The sequence below is a fragment of the Trichoderma ghanense genome (assembly GCF_004382785.1).
Source record: "Trichoderma ghanense strain CCMA-1212 chromosome Unknown scaffold_18, whole genome shotgun sequence".
NCBI lineage: Eukaryota > Fungi > Ascomycota > Sordariomycetes > Hypocreales > Hypocreaceae > Trichoderma > Trichoderma ghanense.
This window is the reverse complement of record NW_027395681.1, coordinates 124,540-143,801: the sequence shown is the minus strand read 5'-3', so window position 1 is coordinate 143,801 and position 19,262 is coordinate 124,540. Positions and strand designations below refer to the sequence as shown.

At 57.3% G+C, this 19,262-nt stretch overlaps 8 protein-coding genes across 8 annotated transcripts; 5 read left to right on the top strand and 3 right to left on the bottom strand.

Moving 5' to 3' along the window:
- Positions 1 to 1,092: 1,092 nt before the first annotated feature.
- CCMA1212_009669 (uncharacterized protein) lies at positions 1,093 to 1,605 on the top strand (the record flags this gene model as incomplete). The annotated part of the gene is made up of 1 exon (XM_073706742.1): positions 1,093 to 1,605. One exon carries the CDS (start codon positions 1,093 to 1,095, stop codon positions 1,603 to 1,605), a length of 513 nt encoding a protein of 170 aa, XP_073554658.1.
- Positions 1,606 to 2,501: 896 nt separating this feature from the next.
- Positions 2,502 to 3,548, top strand: CCMA1212_009668 (uncharacterized protein; the record flags this gene model as incomplete). Its single annotated transcript, XM_073706741.1, has 1 exon — positions 2,502 to 3,548. The coding sequence occupies one exon, from the start codon at positions 2,502 to 2,504 to the stop codon at positions 3,546 to 3,548; it is 1,047 nt and encodes a 348-aa protein (XP_073554659.1).
- A 1,955-nt stretch (positions 3,549 to 5,503) lies between these two features.
- On the bottom strand, positions 5,504 to 7,624 carry CCMA1212_009667 (uncharacterized protein; the record flags this gene model as incomplete). The annotated part of the gene is made up of 1 exon (XM_073706740.1): positions 5,504 to 7,624. One exon carries the CDS (start codon positions 7,622 to 7,624, stop codon positions 5,504 to 5,506), a length of 2,121 nt encoding a protein of 706 aa, XP_073554673.1.
- A 259-nt stretch (positions 7,625 to 7,883) lies between these two features.
- On the bottom strand, positions 7,884 to 9,647 carry CCMA1212_009666 (uncharacterized protein; the record flags this gene model as incomplete). Its single annotated transcript, XM_073706739.1, has 4 exons — positions 7,884 to 8,343; positions 8,392 to 9,025; positions 9,234 to 9,304; positions 9,499 to 9,647. The coding sequence occupies 4 exons, from the start codon at positions 9,645 to 9,647 to the stop codon at positions 7,884 to 7,886; spliced, it is 1,314 nt and encodes a 437-aa protein (XP_073554674.1).
- A 2,948-nt stretch (positions 9,648 to 12,595) lies between these two features.
- On the top strand, positions 12,596 to 12,946 carry CCMA1212_009665 (uncharacterized protein; the record flags this gene model as incomplete). Its single annotated transcript, XM_073706738.1, has 1 exon — positions 12,596 to 12,946. One exon carries the CDS (start codon positions 12,596 to 12,598, stop codon positions 12,944 to 12,946), a length of 351 nt encoding a protein of 116 aa, XP_073554675.1.
- Positions 12,947 to 13,131: 185 nt separating this feature from the next.
- Positions 13,132 to 13,422, top strand: CCMA1212_009664 (uncharacterized protein; the record flags this gene model as incomplete). The annotated part of the gene is made up of 1 exon (XM_073706737.1): positions 13,132 to 13,422. The coding sequence occupies one exon, from the start codon at positions 13,132 to 13,134 to the stop codon at positions 13,420 to 13,422; it is 291 nt and encodes a 96-aa protein (XP_073554676.1).
- Positions 13,423 to 13,820: 398 nt separating this feature from the next.
- Positions 13,821 to 15,833, top strand: CCMA1212_009663 (Retrograde regulation protein 2; the record flags this gene model as incomplete). Its single annotated transcript, XM_073706736.1, has 3 exons — positions 13,821 to 13,930; positions 14,004 to 15,506; positions 15,644 to 15,833. 3 exons carry the CDS (start codon positions 13,821 to 13,823, stop codon positions 15,831 to 15,833), a joined length of 1,803 nt encoding a protein of 600 aa, XP_073554657.1.
- A 334-nt stretch (positions 15,834 to 16,167) lies between these two features.
- CCMA1212_009662 (uncharacterized protein) lies at positions 16,168 to 18,609 on the bottom strand (the record flags this gene model as incomplete). Its single annotated transcript, XM_073706735.1, has 7 exons — positions 16,168 to 16,325; positions 16,403 to 16,609; positions 16,702 to 17,044; positions 17,114 to 17,445; positions 17,528 to 17,642; positions 17,720 to 18,430; positions 18,604 to 18,609. 7 exons carry the CDS (start codon positions 18,607 to 18,609, stop codon positions 16,168 to 16,170), a joined length of 1,872 nt encoding a protein of 623 aa, XP_073554670.1.
- Positions 18,610 to 19,262: the final 653 nt, after the last annotated feature.

Here is a 19,262-nt window from a genome sequence, read left to right as displayed (position 1 = left end):
GGTGGAACGATGGAAACCCGATACGGAGGTGCCGCAGTGGGGATGGGGATGTGGATGTATCCGAACTTGTACTTGTACCTGCCGACAGTGGGAACATGAATGGTTGTGGGGGGGGAGGTTTCAAGCTGTTGGGAGGATTGAGCTTTACATAGCGGATGAGGACGGACCCGGGCTGATGAGAATCCTTTAGCAAGTGGAGGGCTGACCAACAGGAATAGGGACCGCAGAAAGGATATTCATTGACACGTGAATCAACAAGTAGAGCAGTATGTAACTCGGTGGACAAATGTGGTCACCACTTCCATTGTCCAGGTACAGATAGTACATGTGGAGGTGCTCAGTTCTGTGGAGCGCTGGACTCGGGGGATTCTTCAGCGAGTAGCTGCGGGGAGCTAGCGGTGCTGACGCCCTGGGCTGGGCGGGCTAACAATGGGCGTGACGGGGGCTAATGTTAGGTGCATGAGCAGTTGCAGGCATTAGGTTGGAAGCTGCTGCAGCACAGCCTTACCCGCAATCAAATCGACGATGCTGCAACTTTACGCTCATACTGTGCAGACAGACAGACTGGGTAACTTGGTCTCTGCGACGGCATCATCAATCACTTGCGATCTCGCCGGCTCTTGTCATGTCGTATCTTGTTCGTTTCGTGACTTCATTTCCCGTCATGCTGTGCGACATTCTGGCCTGCCTCAGAACTTCAACTTCTTCCGAAAGGCGTCGAATCACGATCGACCGCCCTCTGTTGGATGCTCCGACTCTGCCTATTTTCCCGCCCTCTCCCCAGCGAGAACGAGATGAGATGGTTGCAACACTTTAGAAAATAGAATTCAACCAGAGAGAAGAGGGTGCAGGGCCGGGAGGGGTTGGTTGGTTGGTGCTGCTGCTCTGCTCTTTGCGGGCAGGGCTGGGGTCACCCCCATCCGACAACAAGAAGACCAAGTTGGTCTCGACGGCTTGCTAACCAATGGCTGCGCCCGCTTAAGATTGCATAGTTGCACGCACCGACTGCGACGTTATGCCTTACGACCAAGAAAGGCCGCTCTTTTCTTGTTCGCTACGCGTTTAGCGGAACCGGGCTGCCGTGATGCCAAAATGAGGAGCAGGGGTCGGGTGATGCGACGCAAGAACGAAAAGAGGAAAAAGAGACAGCAGAGGCAGAGAAGAAACAACAATGAAGATTTCTGGGCGCGGTGCCTGGGCCGAACCTCTCTCTTGAGAAATGCCGCGTCAAAGGGCTGGGCTGAGTGGACTTGCAAACGGGCTGCAGAAAGTTGGGGGGAGCGATTCAAACCTAGGGTGACATGGATGCGACGCGCGCACATGCCAGCAGCTGCCTCTGGCTCGTCTTCTAGCGGCAGCGGCACTCTGCGTCCAGAGGGTCGTCGAAACAGATGGGGTCCGGACGAGGACGAATCGAGTACGTCCATCATGGACGAAGACGAGGATTCCATGCGCACGACGGGGGAAGGGCTGCGAGATCACGCGCATCACACTCACCATGCCCATGCCCTGGCTCACCTTGTCGCCGCCCGAATCGAGCCGGGGGGAACGCGGCAGCATCTTCGCCCTGTGCGACGACTCTTACAAGGAATCCCGTGTGTCTGAAGTTGGGAGACTGGATTTAGCAGCGGCGGCTGTTTGAGCCTCGCTAACTGGGTAGCAACGACAAACAGCCTGCGGGAGGATGGCCAGCCTGGCAATTACAATTCCTACTGCTACCACCCAAGAAGAGTCCCAGACCCGGGGGGCCACAAGGTCAGGCTGGTGTGTGTCGACTCGCCCACGGACGCATACACAAAACACGCCTGCACGCACGCACGCACATACGCCGCCCACCCCTGGCGAGGAGAGGGTCGTCCACGTCTTTCTCACTCAGCATAAGGTTGCTACCGTTACACAATGGCCTGCCGGCTTGGGATTATGGCATACTTGTACTTGTGCTTGAGCAGTGATGTCGAGCATCGACGGCCATCGCCGAAATATGTTTCCTTTCCTTGCTGCTTTTGCCCTCTCTTTTCCTTCTTCATTCATCTTTTCCCTCATCTTTCCCGTCACCTTCTCTGCCACCTCCTTCATAACCATCACACTCAAGCTGCGCTTACATTGTGTTAGTGTATTGTTATGCCGTCTGCATTGTCATCTGACGCACGTTTTCGTGAGACATGGGCGGTTCTTTGCGTTTGACGACTCGATTACACCCGATTTGCTCAAATCCTTGAGGCACTCATCAAGCCGCAACACCCCATCGGTTGCTCTCGCTTCGATTCGACAGCATCTTTCATCAAAGTCGTTCCCACCCACACCAGTGCGAGCTCGCATCCAGCTCACTGCTGGCTGCCTTAATTTGGACCCCCTTCGGCACTTCTAATCTTTTCTTCTTCTTCTTCTTTTCGCATATACACCGAGGGCTACTCACTACCGCCTACACCATATCAGTCAACTCTACAGCTCGACTCGACCCCGCTACTATACTCGGCATATAAGTGTACCAGAACAACACCATGAAGAGGAGCTCGAGTCGGAATACGACCACTCGGCATCACTCAACTCCCACCCGGCCGGCCCTCGACAAGGAACTACCACCGATACCTGGACCAGACCATCCCGAGTACGCAACTATCCTCGTCGGCCCCGATAAGCATCGTTTTCGAGTCAATCACCACCTGCTTTGCGATGTCTCTCCCTTCTTCCAGGAGCGTCTTGAGGATCCCTTCCACTCACAAACGGTCTTCCTCTGGCTGCCGAGTGAGCCGCCCGCCATGTTCCGCCTCTTCGTCGAGTGGGTGCACAATCCTGATAGCTTCCGCGAATACCTCGACGACGTCATCAGCTCGGCGCCGAAGAGGAGTAGCAAGGCGTGCCTCGATATTCACTGGGCCATCATCCACCTCCACCTCTTCGCCTCACAGCTCGACCTCTGCTATCTGCAGGACGTCTCCATCGATGCCATCCAGGACCTGTACCTCCGATATGACTGGGATGTGCCCCCCAAGCTGGTCACCTACCTCTACACCGAATGCGAAACAGGTCCATCAATACGCCTCCGCCGCTGGGCTGTGGCCATGGTTGCGTTTTGCCTAGCCGTGGGCGGCCAGCCCAAGTTCTCAGGGCAGGACCTGGCCACTTCCTATCCCACACAGATCCATGCCCTGTTCCAGTCGCTGCCCAGGTTCTCCGCCGACTACACCCAGCACATAGAATGCATGAGGGAGGCAGGCCACGACGTCCAGCTCAAGAACCCGCAGCTCCGCATCTCGGCCAACAACCTAGGCAACAACAAGCGGCTGTTTGGGTTTCGAGAGTGCTCGTTTCACTCTCACCGGTCCGCCGTCGGCGAGGGCCTGTGTCCTCATGCGATGCTCCGAGCTCCCAGCAGGCCCACAAGCGCACCGGACCTGCCGAGGCGGAGAGGATCGAAACATAAGCGCCAAGACAGCAACAATGCGCCAAGGCTGTCTCTCTTCTCGCGGAACAGCAGCAGAGATTTTGAGGAGAAACGGTCACGGCATCACTCGATAGCGAGCTCGATCAAATCGAAGTTTTCATGACATAAACGGGCTGCAGACGACGTGTGTGCAGAACTGAGACCAACAGGGAGCATGGATCGCGCACTGGCCCTTGTCTCTCGTCCTTCTTTTACTTCTTCTTTTCTTCTTTGTGCGTTCCATGCCAATTCCTCTTCTGTGCATGTGAGAGCGCGAGGCGGTAGCCCCCCATGCAACGTCTCATCACCTGCTGCAGGGCTCAATGGGGAGCTGACTCCAGTCCGAAACATGGGGGTTCCGTTCGGCACTTTGTGGTTTCAGGTGGCTGGATAGTCCGGCACTTGATGGTGGCATTCACACAGCAAAAACGGGCTCACCTCGAGGCGAGGCTCAGGTGAAGGATTGAAATTTTGTGTCTATGCGGCCTGGCGACTAGCGAGGCAAGCGAGTGTTGCGACAAGTGGAGAGTTTTCGTTGATCTTTTTGGTTGGGCTTTTCTTGGATCCCTTGCGACGGCGGTGGTGGGAAGCGATCTTCACGACAGTTTTGTGCTTGTTTCCGGCTGGGCTTCTTTTTCTTTTATTTTTTTTCCCGGGTTACTATTCTGGGCAGACCTTGCGAGAGAGTGCCATTGGGTGGAGTAAACACGGATCTTGGTTATGAAAAATGAATGGCAAGGGGAAAGGCTTCTGGATTTACGCTTGAAGGTTGATTATTTGACTTATATATATCCCATAGAACGGTTTAGATGCACTTACGATGGAAGCAGGATGGCGTTGTTTTGTAATCTCATATATATCTATTGCCTGGATTGCGTTGTTGAGCCATTATTTGACTGGAATTAGTACTGACAACCTCGCTTCAATCGCTGCGAAATAGCTACGAAACGGTGGGAAAAAAAAGGATTCTTTTCTCATTTTTTTTGGAAGACTCGCTATCATATACCACCCAATAGTCGGAAAAGAAAAAGAAAGAAGAAGTAATAAATTGCTTAGTACACAGCATGAACGCTGCAGAAATATCCCTTCCCAGAAGGGAAAAAAGAAAAGAGAAGATGAAAAGTAGTATAGAGAAAAAAAAAGGCAAGGTAACAAACACCGACTCATGAGGCTACCCTTAAAAGGGACTATTTTGCCATGTACATTGTATCCTTCCATCAATCAAGCCACTGCTTTCAATTCCATCAGAATCGGACTGGGGGACCACATTCGACAAGATTCGCCAGGAACGATTCGGTCCCTTCTTTTCCTTCCAACATGATGCGAAGATAGAGAGAGTAAGAAAAGGTGAGAGAGATACGGTCGGGGGAGTAAAGTAAGATGAGAGTAGAAGAAAAAAAGGAAACACTGCAGCTCGCTTCATGAATAAACTCAAACAAAACAGCTGACGCTTTGTGAGGGAGCCTTTAGTCCTCCGGTACTGTTTTTTTCTTTTTTTTCTCAAATCGGGTTCCAGCATCCCGTTGTTCGATCATAACGTCATTCCATGAGATAGAAAACGAAAAGAGCAGATATGTGTTGTTTCGTCAAAGAGCGTAGTTCAAGTCGTTGAAGAATGAGTGTGTATATATGCTGAGATAGATGGCGGTCCTCCCTTGTCGCGTGGTCGGGGGGAGGGGATATGATGGCTGGCGAAAATGGATGAGATAGAAAACAGATTGCGGAGGATATCGAGTACTCTGATATATAGCGGGATATATATCGGGTATAATAAAAAGACGCAGAAAAAAAAAAGAAGCACAATTCCAGGAAAAAAAGTGAGAGACGGATTGGTCCAGATGGGAACGACAAAAAAAACGAAACAATTTCGTTGCCCGTCTAAGTGGACATGCATCGTGTTGCTTGGGCGAAACAGCTCGGGATGCGATTCGTAAATGTGATATGCAGGCCGTAAATAGCGTCGAGAGTCGTAGAAACCGGATAGGGATCTTCAAAAGAATCGGCAGAAGGGACAGAGATTAGTGCCCTATTGTACGGTATGCAGAAAAGGCAAGCGGGTGGAACCAGAAGCAGCAGGGTTTAGACGGGCGACTGGGACCGCCGGTCGCGGCGGCGAAAATCCTTGAGCCGCTCGTCGATGTAGGCCAGACGGCTTCGCAGAGACGACTTGGGCGGTGAGGAGGATTCCGACTCGACGGGCTGCTGGACTGTCGCGAAGGGGCGGCGGATGATGCTAAAGTCGATGGCGGAGATGCTGGCCGATCGCCGTCCCGGGAAGGAGAAGCTCGCCTTGGCGGCAGAGAAGGGGGAGCCGAGTCTGGCGGGCGCGGCTGAGAGAGCAGGGGCGAGGCCTGGAGCAAGGCTTGGGCCCAGACTGGGAGGCATGTTGGAAGCCATGCTGGAAGCCATGCTGGAGGCTCCTTGCGGTGCGGCGGCTGCGGCTGCGGCTGCGGCTACAGCGGGTCGTTCGGCGCTCGGAGCAGACGACGAGATCGGCGCCGACGGGGTACGGGGCTGAGAGGCCTCAAAGAGCTCCTGCAGGTTGGTCCGGGGAATGAAGAGCGCGTCCCGCTGGGTGGACGTGGTGGAGCTGAAGTCGGCCGAGGGCGCGGCCTGCGTTGACGCCGACGCCCCGTTGTTGGATGGATCGACCCAAAAGTCCGAGCCGAGGCTAGGACGCTTCCTCCGGGGCTCGACAGCGGCGGGCTGCTGTTTGGATCTGCGCTTCTGCGTGCTGCCGCGGCTGTTGCTGCTGCTGAGCCGGGCCGGCGAGCCCAGGCTGCGCCGTCGCGTCCCCACCGAGCTGCTCATTGGCCCCTGTGGCTCCAGGTCCATGCCGAAGCCGTCTGCGAGCGAGCTGGAGGCGCTGGGGCCGTAGCTCCTAGCCACGAAGGGCGATCCCAGCCGCGCCATGTCGACGTCGGCAGCTCCCGTGCCCGGCGCAGGGACAGCGGCTGCTATCAGGGCCGGCGGCGAGCAGAGCTCAATGTCGACGGACGACGGCTCGTCCTGAGACCCGGTGAGCTGGGCCAGCGGCCCGTGAGGCTGCATGGATTCGCACGTGCTAACGGCCAGGGACAGGGCCATGTCGTTTCCGGAGAAGGCGGATGACGATCGGCTGGGCGCCATTCGGCGGTTCCAGTACCGATTGGAGGCGCGGCCGAACGGCGGCGGGTTGCGGCCCGTGTAGCGCTGGCTGCGCGCAGCGGTCGTCGCCCTCGCCTTGCAGAGCTCCCTGAGATGCGCGCGAGTCGCCGCGCAGCTGTGCGGCCACTGCACATAAGACGTCGACGCCGCCCCAACCGTGGGCGTCGCGCTGCCGCTGTGGTCGGCGGCGGCTTTGACCTGCTGCGGCGGCTTGGAACCCTTCCAGCTGCGCTTGGCTTCTCTGGCGACGCGCGTGCATACGCCGTGAGGAGGAATGCCGCTTTTGCCAATGTGAAATGGTGTGACGTGGGGATCTTGCAGATACGTCATGTAGACGGACCAGAGGTGCTGGCTCATCGACCTGGTCCACGGGGCCCTGCGCGAACGCCTGCTTGACGCGCCAGCAGCAGCCGCAGCGGCGGCGCCAGGGACGCGAAGCGTGATCGTCTTGTTGCCGTCTTCAATTGACGAAGAGCCGAGCTGGTCGGCGTCGTCGGCGTCAATGCTGTACTGGCTGAGGTTGTCTGAATGCAGCGAGTAGCGGCTGAAGAGCGAGCTGCTCGTCTGCGTCGACTGCGCCGTCGACGGGCGGCTGTCGCATTCTGGGCTCGACTCAAGGCTGCTGTAGGCCTGGTCGAGCGACCAGTTGGGGAACCGTTTGGGTGACAGTGAGGGAACAGCGCGCGGAGCGGGAGTCTTGGGAGGTGAAGCGCCCCTTCCGCGAGGCAAGGCGCCGTCGTCGGGGACGGCCAGATGGTAAGGGCTGAATCGAGGGAAGTTTGTGCTGAGCGTATCCACCATGTCTTCGTCGACCAGGCGAGGCTCCTCGATGCTTGGAATGGGTACGTCTGCCGTCGCGACGGACGCGAGAAACTGCTGGGTGGGAGCCTTGAGATTGGACGAGGGAGCTCGTCGCCTGAGTCGAAACCGCGGTCGCGGAGGAGAAGGGGGTTGATTGTCAGTCGTCGCGAAGGGCTCTGGAGTTTTTGGTCCGCGAGCACTCTTGCGAGACCCTCGTGTGCGAGGCGCCATGAGAGATTGCAAGGGAGGCATTGCGAGCGCTGGCGTCGAGCTATGCGAATGAAGACAGGAACAGCACGACGAGCCAGGGAAGGGAGGAGAGGCAGCGCTAGATGTACAATGTCGCGCCCCAGCCGGCTGAGTCAATGATGCGAAGCGTGATTGCGATGTCTTGAGCGGCTGGAATGGCGCCTTTTTGCAGGTTTTCGCAGCGGTAGTTGCTTTGGGTTGCGTTGGGTTGGGGCCAATGTTTTCCTTCTTGTTCTAGCTTTCTCACTTGTTTCTTTCTTATTCAGCTTCTATTGTGTCTTCCTCCAGTGATTGGTTGTCCTGCGCAAGCGCGGGATGCGAAAGCGCGATCAGGCGAAACGGGGTGTCGCTCGAAAACAGCGTGGGCGAAGAGAGCAGCGGTTGCTGGGCGGCGACGTGGTGATGCGCTTCTGATTGCGAATGCGCCCGAGACAGCGGCGCGGCACGAAGGAGGGAGAGAGCGTCGTCGGGCAAAGTAAGGTATCAAGAACTCATGCGATAGAATCCGAGGGGGCAGAAGGGCGTGTGGAAGCTGTCGCGACCGCGAGAACGGGCGCTTGGGTCCCTTATTCTGCTCGTCTGGTCGTCGCCGCGGTGTGGGTAGTCGATGGGCCGGGTGCGGTGAAGCGAGGCGAGGCGAGGCAAGGGGGGAGATTCCGGGACGGCGCTCAAGGGCGACGGCCGAGCGCGGGCGCAGACGCAGCCAGTCGAGGGCGATGCAGCTGTTCGCAGTGGCAGAGACTCGGACTCAAGGGTCGGCGTCTCCCCACGGGCGGGATCGCGGGCTCAGAGGCAGCGGCGCAAAGGTTGAGCGACTGGAATGGAGAAGGAAAACGGGGGGAGAGAGGCGGGCGACAGGGTGGTGCTGGGTTTGTATGTACGGCAGTGGGGGGGGGGAGAGGGAGAGCAGCGCAGAGGTGCAGAGCGCAGCAGCAGCAGCAGCAGCAGCAGCAGCAGCAGTAGCGAGTTGCAGCGGGTGCAGAGGGTGCAGGGCCACTAACGGCGCCGCTAGACGGGCCACGGACAGGGCAGCCCAGAGCCAAAAACAGCCACTGCGAGCAGGCCGGCCAGCGGAGGCGGGCCCTGCTGGAGCCACGCTGCGGGTGGCGCGGGCCCTCTCGGCGGCGCTGCAGTACCGATACCTGTGGTCTGCGGTCCGCTGCGTGGCGGACGTTCGTACAGGTACCGGTTCCCGTTCGCTCAACTGCGCTAAAACCCCTCGACGCTGCTGCAATCCCGCAGGTTCCACGGTACCTCCAGCCCGGTACCTCGAGTCTCCCGGCCGTCGATTCGCAGACGCACGCCCCCCCCAAAGGACTCGAGAAGTCGTACCGGCGATTTCTGGGCCCAACGGCTGCGATGCGATGCCACCGTTGGCTCCTGGAGCAAGCGGCAGGGTCTTGCCTGGCGGGTTGGGTTTGGGAGACGATTAGGAGGCGACCGTCGAGCTAAGGTAGCCTCCACGGCCGACGCTCTCGGAGGGACCCCTGATTGACCCTGAGAGAGCCAAGGGGAGCGACTCGCCGGTATAAGTGACGATGCTTGCCAATTGCGACGGCAACGCACTGAACCGTATGGTCGAGCGGCGAGCCCGAGTCAATCCCGGACTCACGATGATACTGGTAATTTCCAAGGGGGGAGAGGGGAGTGACAAGGAGACGACAGACGAGAGTCCAGCCGGATCTACATGCAGCAGACAAGGGCATGGCACGTTGACCGCGAGTCGGAAGACCACCTCCTCCCTCCTCCGGACCCCTTGTTGGCGATGGGATTAAATAGGACTACCGCTACCTACTACCAATCTATTATCGCACGCGCTGCTGTTGTCGATTGTTAATTGTTCTAACCATCATCAACACCCTCATCAGCGCACATACAGATTGCCCATGTGCTCGCTCCCTTCCTCCTCCGTGGCGTGAGGAAGCGGCGGGACAAGCCTAGCGCAGAAAAGGGACGGGCTCGATGTGAAAGCGTCGTCGATGGCCTCCTCTTTCGCGTCATGTGTCTCCCGCCAGGGGTGGGACATTTGACGGCCTGCTTCTCCTAGGGCTTCTCGTCCGCTTGTCACCATCACCAGCACTCGCACGCACGCCCGCATGGGCATGGAGCTGTTCTTGGTTGGTCACACATCCCAGAACAGTGCGGCGAGCAGCTTATACTTGGTCCATAAGGGTACGGAAAGGCTTCGAGCTGGGTGGAGCTTTGGCTGCCACACGAGAGAAAGTTGAATGCCACCCAAAAGCTTGACGTGCTGGAGTCAGACTGACAGTCTTGCCTTTGCGAAGCCTCTTGCGTCTGCTCCTGCAGCCCCTCCGTTCTAGCAGGTTCGGGAGCGAGAGCATTAGCATTGCCGCGCAAGTCTAGCAATGGCACGGCTCGGGAGCCTTCCCGACATCATCAGGGGAAAGAAACCAGAGGCGGGGACAAGAGATGCGCGGATTGTTCCGTAGATACAGGGGCTAGACTTTCCTGTCATGATGGGGAGGAGTTGCTGGACGTGGATATGGTGCTCCCACGCACTGTCAGCCCTTACAACTTGGGTCTATCTGACCCATCCAGGTTGTTGTAGCGTTATTGCTGCAGAGCGCGTGCTTGGAACTACTACATACTTCATACATGGGCTAAGGTCATGGGAATCCATGTTGGCCACTTTACTCATCCCCCGTGTGTGCACCTTGGGAGTTTGACCTTGTGGTCTGCTAGAGAATTCCAACAATCGACCTTACAACAAACAGCACGCGGCTGTTGAGACAGGAGGCGCTTGTGAGACCACACCCGCAGCAGCAACAAGGGCACATCACATCGTTCCCACTGCCAGCACAGAAGTCACCCCGTAACTCAAGTTGTCCTGCGTTATCAGACAACAAGACGAACCTTGTGAAATCAAGGAATATTCAACAAAATGGTCTTGGTATCATCTTGACCACCCCTTGACTTGTCCGCCACGACAGCTTTGCGATTGATCACTTTCGTCCCTTCAGAGCAAGCTCCCCTCATCGTGGGCTGTGCTCGCAAAAGACGAGGTGGGAGAAGAAAAGAGGTTGGAAAAATATCTGGGCCGAGCGCGCTAAAGGCTAGAAATACGCGAAAAGCACGCGTCTAAACGCGTCTGAGGGGGGAAACGTGTGCATCATAAAAGCGGGGCTTTACTATCAGCTAAGCGAGCAAGAGAGGGGAATCGCACGATAAGCAGCGAAAGAAGCCAATGAGGAGAGAATGAGAACAGAAAGAGCTAATTGGACGGCAGCTGCGGGTGCTCAGAGGAGGGAAGGGGGAGGGGGAGAGTCTCGATCGATGAGGTCGATTTGACCCTGTCCAAGCTTCTTTTCAATGAACAAACACTTACACCACACTTACACCATACTTTACTTGCACCTACATACACTTACACTGCAACTGACCTCACATGGTCTTATCCCGGGATCCTCACATTAGAGTCGCAGCCGCCAATGCAAGAGCTTTCGGCGAATATCGGCCATCGACCATGTAATATGGTATTCATGTACGATGGGAAGTGAGCGAGAGAGACAGCGGCAGCGGCAGCGGGTACATGTGCAGTTACATGCGCCCTGGCCCACACACTCCATGATTGGAGCATTATCGCTGCCAGTCAGATGCACGCACGTCGAGCCGCAGATTCTCGTCAAGTTGACATGTGGGCGAGCGATTGGGCAGCGGCCAGGACGAGTCCCCTGATACGTCAAAATGGGTGGACTGCGATGGGCTAATGAGGGGGGACCTTGCCTTTTGCTGGGTGACGGGAATAAAGTCAAGTCCTAGGAGTATTACACGAAGAGGATGCGGAGTAATGCTTGAGATACGAAGTACATGAGACACAGGCACGAGGAGCAATGAGAGCACAAGAAGAAGCGTTGGATTCACAGCGAAAGGGCTGCTTGGGGAGCAAGAAGCATTTGGGGGCAGACACCCAGCGCTTTCAGTCAGATCTTTGGGCAGCAGTCGGTGGTTACCTCACAAGCACGAGCACGGTTGGGCAAGAAGAGCAGCGCGCATGATTGCTCCTCATCATCGCCTCCCAAAGCGGAAAGTGAACAGCCTGGATAAGGTGGCTTTCTCTCTGCCATGACCCCTTCTCTTCTTCTTTCCTCTTCTCTCATTCACTCACCACCCTCGACTCTATTACATCTTCACCCGGTCATAACCTCTGATTATCGAGATAAACATCCCTGGCCTACCCTACTCTTGTCGCACATACATTCCTTGCCATTCCTCCTCACCGGTTTGGTTGCAGCGCGCTGATGCTGCCGTTGAGGGGCCACCAGCACGCATATGTACATGTAGGTGCGAACAACACACAGGCATACCTGACCACTTCTCTCTTCCCTCATCCTACTTGTGCAGTCCTCGAGGCGGCACCACCTTTGAGAGACGGCTTCGCTTCCCGGCAGTGTGGGGGGAGGGAAGGCATGGTGTCATTGGCAGGCCTCGAGATTACACATCGTCTGTGTTCCCGGACCTGAAAACGCATTTGAATCGACCCATTGCCATTGCCAGCAATGGAGAAGATGTGCTTGATCAATTCCACTCCAAACAGCAGCTCCCGAGTGCACATTGCCCATGCTATGTAACCTCGACGCACACGGCATATAGGGCCACGGAGCCGAGCGAATCGCGGCCGTTGACGGCTTGCGGCTGCCATGGATGAGTTCCTACAGGTGTTGAGACGCATACCTTGCCTTGCCTTGCATGGCCAACACGTATATGCGCGGTACGTGTTCCAAATCCTCTAGCAGACCTCGGACTGAGTAATAGCATTACAGCCGCTGACGCCTTCAGACAGACAGCTCACACACGCGTCCACGTACTCTTGGCCACGATGCATGTACGACTTGTCGGCGGCAGATGCATTGTATTACGAGCCGAATGGGAACCGGACTCGGAGTCGATGCAATGCGATTATGCATCTTGCTGGCGGATCAAGCACACCAGTCCTGGATGATGCCATCGACCGACATGCGCATCCAAATCTCGGCCGGCCTCGTCCGTCAAGCTCAACGGGGGCTGTCTGCTCATCCTCCCGTCCTCGCCTCTGGATGGTGGCCTCGTACCTATCAGTCCTGCCGGAGCCAGGTCAGCCGCGTCCGCTTGGTGACAACCTCGCAGCAGCCGCTCCACAGTCATTCGTCATTGATGCGACAGCCAGAACATGAGTCCAGTAGTGCCAGACTCATTTCTCGACACTGGAAGAACGGCGAGAGGGTTAGAGAGGGTGGAGGCAATGGAACAGCAAGGAATGGAGCAGCACACCGAGTTGCGAGTTACGAGAACAAGGCCTGGACAACCGGGCTAGGCATGGGCATGTAGGCAGGGCGACGGCATGGACAGGACGACGCTGTTCCACGTATGCCTCTGCGTGCAAGGTGAAAGGGCGGCGTCGATTGGTCGAGGCTGCGCGGGCTGTGGGTTATTCGACAGATGTCAGATGAAGTGCATGGGCATTGCTTCGAATACATAACGTGGTGGTGGGGGGGAGGCTTTGTTGGGCATCTATGCCTCGCTCCCCCGACTCTTGCTGCGTGCAAAGGAGGAGAAAGAAAAGAAGACGAGTCGAGAAGGGGCCTCATCCTTTGTTCTTCTCTATCAAGCCAAACATGTCTCTATCCACTGTGCTAGTCGTAGCACCCCAGAAGCCAGAAAGAGATCTCCAGATTCACTCCAGGTTTCCAAAATCATTCCGGATTCCGCCTCGCGCGCTGCGTTCCGCGAGGTACCCGGCCGGAGGTTCGGCTGGGTCCGTCCGCTGCTATATTCTAGCGCTGCTACTCACTGTCCGGTGCTAAGAGCTGCTGCTAGCAGCCGTGAATCCACTGAAGCCCCACGCCCGGCATGGCCCAAACGTCCAGCTCATTCAGCTTCGCTGCCAACCAACCGATTGAACCTATTTTTGCTTCCCAAAACCCAAATCTTCCGTCGCATTCGGCCTCGAGACCGATCGCCCCGGATCGTGCAGCAGAAGCGTGCGCAATCAGCTTTGTGACAGGTTATCCCACGGGCTAGCGCTCACTGCCACTTGTACGTATCTCCATTGTCCGACTTGGTCTTGTCTTTTTCGTCGTCAGTCGTCTTCTTTTTTTCTTCTTCTCCTGGCTGTTTCGGTACTGTAGAACCTCGAGTGACTGCTGACAATGAGGCGCCGTCAAGGCTCCGACTACGACTCCAAGGCGGGCGCCATTACATGATGCCGGCCGCCAACGCCAACGTGGTGACGCTGGACAATCTGTCCCAGAAGCTGCCTCCATGGCGTCCGGACGAGCAAAACCACCTGTTTGCCGTGGTTGACATGGGCAGGTGAGTTTTTGCCTGGCCTGAACCTCTGGCTTGTCTTATACAGCTCACGATGCTGACAACCGGCGGCAACCAGCAACGGCATTCGCTTCAGCATCACGTCCCTAGCACCTCCCCGGACTCGCCTCCTGGACCCCGTCTACACTGCACGAGAGGCCATTTCGCTGTTTGACGCGCTGACGTCGTCCGCGGATGGGCCTGTGTTCCCTGCGGCGACCATGGAGGCGGTGGCGTCAGCCATAGCACGCTTCCACCACCTGGCCGTCTCCCACGATGTGCCTCCGGAGCACATCATGGTGCTGGCCACCGAGGCCATGCGCCGGGCCGTCAACGCCTCTGACATGCTGGACGCCATTGCCAATGCCACCGGCGGGCTCTCAGTCTCCATTCTCGACCCGCCCGTCGAGACGCTCCTCGGCGCCGTCATGGGATCCAGGAGCGGTCTCGGCGGGGTCCCAGGCGGTGCTCTGTTCCTCGACCTGGGAGGCGGCAGCGTGCAGATGACCTGGGTGGACACGAGCGCCCAGGACTACGAGATGGAGGCAGCTCTTGCCGGCGGGAGCCTACCTTACGGTGCCGCAAAGCTAATGCGTGTGCTACAAGAGAATCCCGAGCACGTGCAGGCCGCGGAGACGGCCAAGCTGAGGGACGGCCTGAGGGATCTCTTCGCCCGGCTGTGCGCCAGGTTCCCTGCCCTCGAGGCCATCAGGGCCGCCAACGAGAGGGGAAAGGAGGAGGAGCAGCAGCATCAGCAGCAGCAGGAGAAGCTCCTCGCCGACGTCTACATGTGCGGCGGCGGGTTCCGCGGCTACGGCAGCATGCTGATGCACGACGACCCCATCACTCCCTATCCCATCTCGTCGTCCAACACGTACGCCGTGCGCGGCTCGCGCTTCAAGGAGACGGGCCGGATGCTGCAGCTCAACGCCAGCTACGAGGGCAAGATCTTTGGCCTGTCCAAGCGGCGCAGGCAGCAGTTCCCCGCCATTGTCGCCGTCGTCGACGCCTTTGTCCAGGCCGTCCCGTACCTCGGCTGGGTCACCTTTTGCGGAGGCTCCAACCGGCAGGGCGCTCTGATGATGAAGCTGCCCCGGGAGATTAGGGAGAGCAACCCCCTGGACGTGCTCGCCAACGTCAAGGACGACGCCGAGAGCCAAGTCTTCCAGGCCATCCTCTCGAAGCTAGCAGACTCCCTCCCTCCCGACCTCGACCCTGCCGTCCCCACCATCTTCACCACCGGCTCCGGCACGCTCTTCGTCCGCGAAATCTGGCGCCGGAGCGGCCACGACGCCGACGCAAACTCCTCCTTCGCCCTCCACGACGCCGTGTCCCGCGACACCGACTGCCCGGGGCTGACGCACCTCGTCCGTGCCCTCCTGGGCCTCGGCGTCGCCGCCCGCTGGGGAGGCGCCCTCGGGCCCCTCGACGCCCAGCTGCACAGGGGGCTGCAGGGCATCCTCGACGACCGGGCCACCGGCGCCGCCTTTTGGGCGCAGTACCTCGGCGCCGTGGCGGGTGTCTTGGCGGCCGTCTTTCCTGTGTTTCCGCGGCTGGCGAGCGAGGTCGTCGGCGCTATCAGGTAAAGTTCCGACATGCGTCTTCTTTGCTCTTCCTTTGGCTTCGCTTCTTTTGCGGTTCACGTACCTACACCTTACCCAGTACCCCGTCTACCTCGGGAGATATGAGACATAGAGCCTCAACTAATAAAGTGCCCAGCTTCGAATCCCGCATCGAGCAGAGAGAAGGCAAGAAGGACAGAGTTTTGGTCAAGATTGGCTTAGCTAGCGAGTGTGCCAGACGGATCAACACGGAGGATCTCATCGACCAGGTCAACTCCGCAACCAAACTCACGGCAAACAAGGCATCCGCCAAGGCCATCTCTGCGCAAATAGTCATTCAATCATGATTATTCACTCATCGTCATGCTATCATGATTGTTCACTCATCGCCATTCTCAAAAGTTTCGCATCTTCTTCTTTTCATCCAGGTGAGCAAATCATATCAATTCATACGAATCATATCAAAGTATAACAAAGGAAACATGGCGACGTAAGATCCCTTTGCCCCAAAACTCCAAAAGAGTGATTGCCCAAACAAAAGAGAAATCAAACAAAGAAGATCCAATCATTTTCCCAGCCCAAAACCCTTTCCATTTGCATTCTCGTTTTGTTATTGTCATCTAGTCATAAACTCATGAAGCATGTCCTCAGAACTCGTCCACAGAGAAACATGGAACTTCATCACTCGGCATCATCATCGCAATCATCCTCGATCGCGTGCTTTGACGACTTGGCCTTGGACGGGCGCTTCCTGGCGTTCATCTTCTTCAGCTCATGGTTCACCACGAAGACGCACAGCAACTGGTCAATCTCGCTCTTTGAAGATTGCAGTTTCTGGTCTGATACGGATGTCAGCAGTGCACCAACGACACGACGACGTCGACGACGAGCAGCGCGGCTACTCAAGGCAACTTACAGTGGTCTTTGCGGCAGTCGAGAAGCTGCTGGGCAGACTCGCGGATGGCCCTGTTTTGGCATAGCGCGGGATGGTAGGTTGGCGCCTTGAGCCAGTCCAGTGACAGCTCCAGGCTTTTCTTTGTTCGGAACTGGTAGTGGTAAAACACCACCAGGAGCGGGAAGAAGCTGTCTGCGAGACGCTTGTAGAGTTGTCCCTGGAAGGCAACTGTCAAGCTTGTCAGCACTCATTCTGAAGCTCGATTTTCCTTCCTCCACATCTGTTTCTCCCCTCCTCCCATCTCGCCCTGGGCCACTCACTGTTCTGGGTTGATTCGCTCTTACTGGTCGCAAGGCGGCTGATATGGGTCTTGAAACCCTGCATGAGCTCTCGGTACATGAGAATGAGCTGCCACATGCTCGCCCAGATGGCGATCCTCTCCTGAGCCTTTGGCGGGCCCTGCTGCGCAATGCACTCGTCCATCTCCTTGAGGATGTCATGCTCAAGTGAGTAGATGGCTCGGCGCGCAATGTTCCTCAGCTGAGCCTGGACAGACAGGGGCAGGGTGGTGAGCTTGTTGGTGGGGTCCAGGCACCAGAACGACCTTGCTTTCCAAATGCGGAAGAAGCAGTTCATCCTGTGCACTTTGTTGACGAGGTCATGCTGCGAAGCTCGGTTAGCTCACCGACAACAACAAACCTCCCGACAAGGGTCATCATGTTGGCTGCGTACCTTGGGGAGTCCCCAGCCCTCTTCTGAGTATGAGAGCACAAAGTTCTGGACCGAGTGATGAAAGTCGGGCTTTTGCTCTGTTCGGATCTGGCTCTCGACCCATCGCTGCAGAAGCTGGTGGCTCGGAACGCAGTCTCGAGGGAAGTCGGCCTTTGTTAGGCTGCCCGTCTCCTCGGAGCCCCCCTGCGACCTGTACGCCTGGACCGTGGCGCGCAGAGCCGGCAGGCTGGTGTCCGGGGTGAAGAAGACGGAGATCTCACGGGGCTTTCCCGTGTAGAACCGCGGGCCAGAGCAAAGTTGCTCCTCCTCCTTGGGGTTGGTGGACCAGACATCTACACCATTACGCTGTTAGCACCCTGAGCCATGGGTTGTGTCAATGTTTGCACAACTGGACTTGTGCCTTGCGCCACATACCGGGGATCTTGCCCATTACGGGCCAAAACGTGGATGGTGTGGCGCGAGTGCATGCCAGGTGAGAATGGTCCGGGAAGGCCTTCCTGCACGTTGGGCAGACTCCACTATCATGGCACTGGGGGGTGAAGAAGAAGATCTCAGCTTTTGTCATTTCAACAAGGGGGGGGCCTGGGAGGTACAGTGACTTCTTACTCGGGTCTTAGACACACGGCATGGCAAGCAGGCTCCACTCTTGCGGACGTCTGCCGTCTGGCTAGGGTCTACCAACTGCCGTTGCCTCTTCTCGAGGTCATTGCCAGATCGTCGACGCTTGAGCTTGGACGACTGGTCGGCGGCCCTCCTGAGGCGATCGTCCAGTTGGACTTGCAGGTGGTGAGGGTAGCCCTGGACCATGCCCTTGGACGGGTCGGTCTGCGGGTACGTCCACTCATCGTCCTGGGCCTGGACCTCTCTGAGGGACGCCTCCGGGTGGTAGTGACCATCGTCTAGGGGCTCCAGGAAGGGCGAGGCCCCCGAGTGGTCCGAGGGCGACGAGCTGCCGCCCTGGACCAGCTCCGGGGGGGTCTGGCCGGCCGAGTAGTCAGACGTGAGTCCATCGTCAGACGAGTACGAAGGCATGTCGAAGAAATCCCTATCGGACTCCAGAGTAAGGTCTCTAATGAAGGAGGGGATGTCGGTGATGATCCTGCTCAGGGACTGCTGGCGATGATGGCGATGGGAAGAGGGATCAGAAGGCTTAGCGTCCCCGGAGTAGGCTTGCCAGTCGAAGACCTGGTGGAAGAGCTCCTCTAGCTCCGGGGAAGGGGAGAGACGGGGGTTTTCAAGTTCCATCCGGGTCCTGTCCCGAGGGGAATCCATGTTGATATCCGTGTAAGTCACGGGACGCAGTGGGACCTTGCCTAGCTACCAGGACGAATTGAAGCAGGTGGCTTCCTGTCAGATGGACGATAAGGTGAAGATGCCCAATGTCCCAGGTCTTTTGTGTAAGATTTGTCTGCTTCAGGAACTCTGCCTGACACAAGAGAATTATAGATTTGGCATCCAAGGGGACTCTGGGTTCGCTCTCCCACTTACACCACCATCGGATGCGCATTTCTCGGTGAAAGCTGGGGTCGTGATTGGTCAATCCGCCTGTGGACCCTCTCTCTTCTGGCCAATAACAGCCTTGACTTTCACCGATTTTGACCATCGACCACGACTTGGGCCATTAGCGCCAATGTCAGGTGACTCCCCGCGAGTCTCTCCAGACGTCTCCAGAGCGGCGGCGATGCGAATCCATGGAGAGGGCGATGCCGGATAGCCTCATTTTGGACGCGAGGAGGCCTGTTGTGTCCAGCGGAATGGTCGGGGGTCATGTGGGAGCGCAGAGGCGGGATCAGAGGTACGGGTTGGCGAGGCGAGGCGAGCTGCTCCTCCTCGACCTTGGATCGCGGGGCAGGTGGCCGTGGGACGGATATGAAAGTGTCCGAGAGCGGTCGAGCGTGTTTCTCTGGAGGGATTCAAGCCGTTTTGATCCCCGTCAAGTTGACTGCGGGAAGCAATTGAGCGGAAATCCAAGCTCCTTTCTCTCCCTGGTAAACTCTATCTTTGGCGCGATGGAGAAGAAGCAGCCGAGTGAGATGTCCGAGGATGGGCGATCAGTTCAGTAATTGCCGTGAAGTGAAACTCGACCGTGACACGCTGCCGGGCGCTGATGAAGAAGATATCGAGGCCTTGGATGGAGGAGACAAAGGAA